Source organism: Formica exsecta, unplaced genomic scaffold (genome assembly GCF_003651465.1).
Source record: "Formica exsecta isolate Colony F162 unplaced genomic scaffold, ASM365146v1 scaffold421, whole genome shotgun sequence".
Taxonomy (NCBI): Eukaryota; Metazoa; Arthropoda; class Insecta; order Hymenoptera; family Formicidae; genus Formica; species Formica exsecta.
In genome coordinates, this window is record NW_021851451.1 from 870,336 (window position 1) to 877,287 (window position 6,952).

Sequence of the window (6,952 nt, forward strand, 5' to 3'; positions counted from 1 at the left end):
CTTTCCCTCGTCCTCCGTCTCCACCGCCCTCTCCCTCTTGCTCTCGTCCCGTTCTCGTAACGGCGACGACGATCGCCGGCTTTTCGTACATTTTCGTGCGGCCTCGCGAGACGGGAGGGAAGCACGGCGCCTTCTCCGCGAACAGAGTCGCACAGTCGTGACGTGACGTTTTAGGGGTTGGTCGGTCGCTCGGCTCGCTCGCGCACGGTATGCGACGAGGAAGGAGCCTGCTGCGGTGACTGCTTGCGGCGCCCCCAGTTAAAGTGCAAAAGATATCGCGTCGTCGTCGTCGTCGCCACCGCCACCGCCACTGCCATCGTCATCGTCGTCGTCGTCGTCTTCGTCGTCGTCGTGCTGCCGTGTCGCGATACTATTTGCGCGATCTTCCCTTTTATACTGTGGCATGTGACCCGGACGACAGTCCTCTCACGATCGTCGATCACGATCTCGCGGACGTCGGCATCCGCGTATCACGCGGATGAGCCGCGGATCTCGCGCGCGCGGCAAGCGCAAAAGTCGCGACGCGCTCGATCCTGCCTCGATCCTTGTCACTCTAACGTCTCGTCCCTACCCATCTGTCTCTGTCTCCCGCTCCCGCTCCCGCTCGCGCTCGCGCTCCACCGTCCCCGTTTGATCGCGATCACTTTCGGTGTGGCCGACAGTTCGGGCGGCGGCGACGGCGTGGGGGCGGTGGTGGTGGTTGGTGCGCGCGATGGCGGGAGAGGAGGGGTAGGAGGATGATCCACACGCGCAGGAAGGAAGGAAGGAAGGAACGACAAAATCGTTTAGTATTTATTTCAAGTGTATTTACCGATATCCTCTCTCGCCCGTACGTCTCCTCGCGCTCGCCGTCCTAAATCTCGCGCGAATCCGTTTCCGCGCTGCGGAGATATACGCGACGATACACGGAATCTATCCCACTCCCGCGATCTCACGCGCGTTGCCATACGCGTGTCGATCACGCAGGTCGATCACGCAGGTATCACGCAGGATTCGCCGGGATCGATCGCGTAGGACTAGATCTTCTCACGAGGCGAAGAGGTACTCGTCGCGCGAATTCGCGGCCGATTTCTTCATCGTGAGTGTCAAGTGTGCTCGGCTTTTATTTTTTCTCGCCGAGATAATCGAGCGTCGTCTCACCACCGTCATCGTCGTGTATTTGACTCCTCGTTTCGGTCATTAGCTTACGCGGCATGACGGCCGATACGTGTTCCTTCGTGATAACGCGTCCGGATTCGGCAGACTGTGATTCGCGCTCGGGTTGCCGGCCGAGCGTGCCTTGAGGAAACTACCCGCGTCATTGTGAGAGCTCTCCTCTGTCAGTCGTGTATGTGCGTGTGTGTATGTGAGAAGGTATATCTATCCCATTGTGAGAGGATCTCTCCCCGACAGAGATTTTGATCGGTCGATCGATCGATCGCGTGTGCGAACGTGTGCCGCTTCTCATCTATCTTGGCAAGAGTGCGATATAATAATAATATGTGACATATGCAATTTCAAAGATTCATCCCGCCAAATTCCCCGCGCTCTCGCATAATCACGCTCGCGATTATTCGCGGCCCGTACCGGCTTCCCTCCGCGCCCCTCTCCCCCTATTCCCGGCTCTGGTATGTGTAAACTGTGTAAATAGTATATAACGCTATTCGTTCGTCCCGCCGGCAATGAAGCGAGCGACTAGTCGTAAACTGAAAGTTGTATATTTTTTTCTTCGCTTTATCAACGCAAACGAACGTACGAGAGACCATCGCGCGTTTTTGTCTGTTATCAAACAATGTTCGGTGGCAAAGTTATCTGTCGGATTCGTCACATGTAATTTTAGCAGGATGCGATAGCGACACTTTAAAAATTCGTGGAACAATATCTACGCGCGTAGAGAAATCGGTACGATTAAGAAAGTAGGAGATACACAAACGTTTCTCTATCTCTCTCTCTCTCCCGTTGCTGATTCTATCATCTTATGTTGTTTTAAATTCTTTTTTCTTTTTTTATTGCGCGACTCGGGAAAAAAAAACACGCGTGACCGGAACAAGTTTAAATCGACGAGGTTCGTTATCGATATACGATATACGATAATTCGGTGTACAAAAATAGATTCTCCCGTATCCGTTATGCAGATTCTGTTACTTTTAAAAGCAATAAAACGCGTCGGCCATGAATAATTATCGTTTTCGATTTCCCGTCGCAGAAAATGCGAGACCGCTTTGCCGCTCATTAAATGCTCCAGCCCATCATCTCTCCTAGTTTTGCGCCGGCACACACACTCACACGCGAGCGTTCTGTAAATTTGTTTTAAGATCTTTTTTTTTTTTATCATTATGCTAAGATAACACTATCAGCGTACATTTAGTGCTCCCGCTTTTATAAGTAGCGGAGAATTATTTAATCAACGTACTCTCTCTCTCTCTCTCACTCTCTCTCTCTTTCTTTGAATTGGCTCCGGCTTGACGACCTAATTTTCCTGTATAGCGAAGCGGTAATTTGCTCAGTGCGCGCCTCCTAGATTTTATTCCTTTTATACGCCTGTCTTTCTACGCAATTGGGCAAATAAACGTTTCTATCTTTCCCGTTTCGCGGTAAGTTCAGCTACGCAATATTTCCACTCCTTCCGTGACATTTCAACAATTCGTTATGTCATACTATTGCCGTGTAACGAATATAAATATACGATATATATCTTTATGTATCTTACATAATATCATTTTTAGATGATTACTTATACGATTATGCGGATGTAAAGGAACATTAAACATTATTTGTATTATCACGTCATGCGCGTTTTTGTTCTTACGTTTCTATACAATTAATTTTTTTTTTCTTTTTACACAATTTCAATCTTCCGACTCTTTCCTAAGATCGATAAATCTCACAATTTTACATAATATAAATCTCGAATTATATAATCGTAATAAATTTACGTACAGAAAAGTAATGGGTTATCAAGAACTAACTTTTTTCTCATTAATAGATGAATTAAAAATATGCGTTACATAATGCAGGAATAAATTTTCGTATATCTAATCGCTTGCTTTTCCCTCCAACGCTCTCGCAAATTTTTTGTTTTCTTCTTTTTTTCTCTTTTAATTTTATAGTCAACCTTTAATTTATCACGAGAATATCGCGGGACATGCAATTGCGATTCAGATATCAGTGGAATATATGTACATGTTGCAATTGTGTTTTCGAATGTCGAAATTGGACTTATCTAAAATTATCAGTTTACAAGCTTATCGATGTGCACTAGCCGGGTCGTAGCCGAAAATTCAATTACACATTCGCGCGTCGCGTTTAATAACGCTTAGCGGACAAAAGCTCCGTCGTCGCGCGCGCCGCCGTCCTCGCGTTAGATCCTAAGTGATTGATTTCCGTCCGATCGGTAGCAGCAGCCGTTTACTTTCTCGTTGCAGGTGAATAGACACAACGATGGTAGATACACAACATTTCTGTCTGCGATGGAACAATTACCAGAGCAGCATAACCTCGGCGTTTGAAAATCTTCGGGACGATGAGGACTTTGTGGACGTGACGCTGGCCTGCGACGGCAAAAGCCTGAAAGCCCATCGCGTCGTTCTCTCCGCCTGTAGCCCGTATTTTAGAGAATTGCTCAAGGTAAGACTTCACCCTCTTGCGTCGCGCTAAAGACGTTCGCGCGAATTTTCTCTATACCAATTTTTCGCCCTTTCAGAGCACACCGTGCAAGCACCCAGTGATAGTGCTCCAGGATGTAGCATTCAGCGACTTACATGCCTTAGTGGAGTTTATTTATCACGGCGAGGTGAACGTGCATCAGCGTTCTCTCAGTAGTTTTCTAAAGACCGCGGAGGTCCTCAGGGTATCGGGCCTCACGCAACAGGCCGACCAAACCGACAGAGACGAGGTAACGTCTTCGGGGGATACAATTACGGGGGATTGAAAGCGTCGTTATTTTCCTCTCTTCTGTTCTGTTTTTTCTTTTCTTCACAGAACTACGTGTCTGTAGCGTCCGAAATCGAGCACGCCGCAATTACATGGCTTTAAACCTTGGCAGGAGTGTGTATGTGTGCGTGCGTGTGTGTGTGTGTAGTAACGTAAATTCGTCGTATGTGTTCGCATTGTATGTATACTTTTATTTATACACTCACGTGCGCGTATCGCACGTGTACATATAAACACATGGCCGTGTAACGTCCCTCGTATCTTTCCTTCGAAAGCTCGAATAATACATATCTTATACATACGTTATCGGCAATAGACATTACTATGGGCGAAAGGCTTTCGCGCGATATCTCGTGATGCGGAACGCGTCTATCTTGATTTCGAATTCGTAATTGTCATAGGTCAATAACAAAGATAAAGCGGCTCGTTCGACTTGTCCGTGAAAATCGTACATTCGACCGAAAAATATCTCGGATACCGATAGGTATCGCGATACGTATTGCGAAACTCTGCAATTTGTACGCCCGAGCAAAACTGTCATTTTCAATCCGAACGATTTGTCGATCGATTAAACGACAAATCCGAATCCGAGCGATACATTCGGATACGATCTCGATAATTACGTTTGTCCGTCCATACGTGTGTTTCCCGTGTAGCCCTATATAATTATCATCTATCGTTCCCGTTTCGTTTTTCGTTAACAGCTGTCGCATGTCCGCGCACTGGCAGCCGGCGGCAATCACCTGCCGTTCCACGACAAGACGGAGGAGATCGTCTTCCCTCGTGGCGGCTCGCCGCCCACACCCGTGACCCCGACGCCGACCACGGTGCAACAGTTACTGCGCCGTGCCCAGATACGCCGTAACGCACCCGAGAGACGCACCCCGGATCCGCACGATGAGACGGCCAAGAGACCGCGGGTACCATCGCCGCCGCTCAACAACAACGACGCCACGCCCACGGACTTTTCGATGGTCAAGAGCAATCACCTGTCGACCAAGGTGGAGGGCAACGGGGTGCACGACGAGAACAGCCTGGTCGAGGACAATATAAAGTGCGAGCCGTTGGAGCTCACCGGCGGCAACGGGGGCGCCAACGCCGGCAACAACGAGGATTCGTCCGATTCCGGGGCCGCGGCCTCGGATCGACCGCCCGCGTCAGCGAGCAGCAACGAGCACGAGCCGGAACCGGAACACACGTCCGGGGCGCAGAACTTTTTGCCGGAGAGCAAGCTCTTCACGTCGACCCCCGGCAGCTTCAACTTTAGCATGGCGGCGCTCACCACCGATCACACACCATTGTCAGGTACGTCGGGGGCGCGACGATTCCAAGGCGGGCCTGTACGCACAAATCAATTTACGCGCCGGATAAATCGATCCCGCTATAATACCGGCCCTTCCGACCCTTCTTTCGATGCTAGTTTGTTTGCTTTAATCATTTCGAGATTGTCTGATAAACGCTGAAAAAATTAATATTATGCACACGTCGCGTCTAGATTTTTTTTCTTAAACAAAACTACATTTAATGTTTCGCGCTTAAAAGTTAAGCATACGCGATTCGTCTTGTTGCAGCGCATAATTTTTTCAGTATTACTTCCAATATCGTTCGTAAAAGTATGCGTAATCGCGGCTTGAATAGCTACTCTTTTTTTCTCTCTCTCTCAGAATTTTTATTTTGTATATTAAAAAAATATATATTTGAACTTTTGTTAGCGATTTATATTTTTTATTGAATATCATTTGTGCAACTAAAGCTTCGGCTCGGAGATTTTTGCATCGGCATTCGCGATAGTCAATTTCCCCCTCGTCGCTTATCCTTGTCTCAGCATTGCGTTTTTCTTTTTCAATTGCGAAATTGCGTACAGGCCGTTGTTGGGTTTCTACACGCGATGGCATCGCCGTTACTACGTGTGACGATAGTGAAATTTCCAGGATTGAGCCATGGCTTGCAAACACCGGATCTGGCGGGTACTTCGCAAGGTAAGAAACTTGTCTCTCTTCTTTTTTTTTTTAGCTCTCTGCCCTTTCGAAATCATTAGAATTGCTTGTATATATACCACGCTCCCGCTGTATATTTATTGCACTTGTTATCACGCGACCGTAGAAACGTCAATGTGCGTTCTTTTGATTTTTTTAAGGGCACTCTGCGCTACCTTATTATTCTTCTACTGACAGTCGATACATCGCGGCATCGCGCCTCGATCGTACGCGCGATGTAGCGGTCTCGCTCTAATAAAAAGTAACTAAGGACTTGTGCAGTTATATCAAACTAACCAAATCACACACAAATTTTACGAGAATGAAAATGTTTACTGGTTGCGGTGAAAGAGCACTACTATCTGCTTGGAAAATTATTAAGTCTCTTCTAATTGGCATGCGTTCCAAAAATCATCGATATCATCATTACTATACGGCACCATATACGATTCGCCTACATTTTGCATATCATAAAAAAAAATAATCATGTACTACGCGGAGCTGCATTTGGCTCCACGATCTGAGAACGGGATACGATCGAGCTCGTGAGCATTAATTCTCAAAAGCTCGTATCTTATAAAATTCGACGCAAGTAAGCTCGCCCGATTGTAACTCACGCTCGTTAACGCTCAAATACGCTCAAATACGCTCGAATATGCGCAGTCCAATTAATTATTACATTATGGTTTATCTACGTTTCATATATAAGAGATAAATCCACAACACCGGTACGTTTCGCAAGTGTGCTTTATTACGTTACATATTTATTACGCATCAGGAACGTCATACACGCGTTTGATTGCGTTCGATATGCTCAATTTACCTGTACTTTAAAGATACTTTGACAAATAGAAAGATTTACGTAACTTTTTATGCGTGGTGTAAAAAATGTAGAGATACAATACATGTGTTTTTCATTTACTATTCGGTTGTGTCTCGGAAGAAAATTGCAAGAAATTGAGGATTTATTATTCACAAGATTTCAAAAAGAATTTGCATAAATGTAATGCTAAAGTTACGATAATTTCAAAATAGGATAGAGCGGTTTTTATATTAAAAATATA

The 6,952-nt window shown here is 46.4% G+C and overlaps 1 protein-coding gene across 26 annotated transcripts in view; it reads left to right on the top strand.

Annotated features, from left to right (window-relative positions):
• The window catches only part of LOC115240201 (broad-complex core protein), a 70,891-nt gene that overhangs the window by 18,293 nt on the left and 45,646 nt on the right, over positions 1 to 6,952 (top strand). For 9 of the 26 annotated variants that reach the window (XM_029815192.1, XM_029815197.1, XM_029815190.1 and 6 more), the window contains 4 exons: positions 3,405 to 3,606; positions 3,683 to 3,874; positions 4,617 to 5,217; positions 5,832 to 5,891. In XM_029815192.1, the coding sequence (XP_029671052.1) occupies positions 3,421 to 3,606; positions 3,683 to 3,874; positions 4,617 to 5,217; positions 5,832 to 5,891 (1,039 nt within the window). In that variant the 5' untranslated portion in view covers positions 3,405 to 3,420. The other 17 variants (XM_029815208.1, XM_029815216.1, XM_029815212.1 and 14 more) reach the window with 13 other exon arrangements.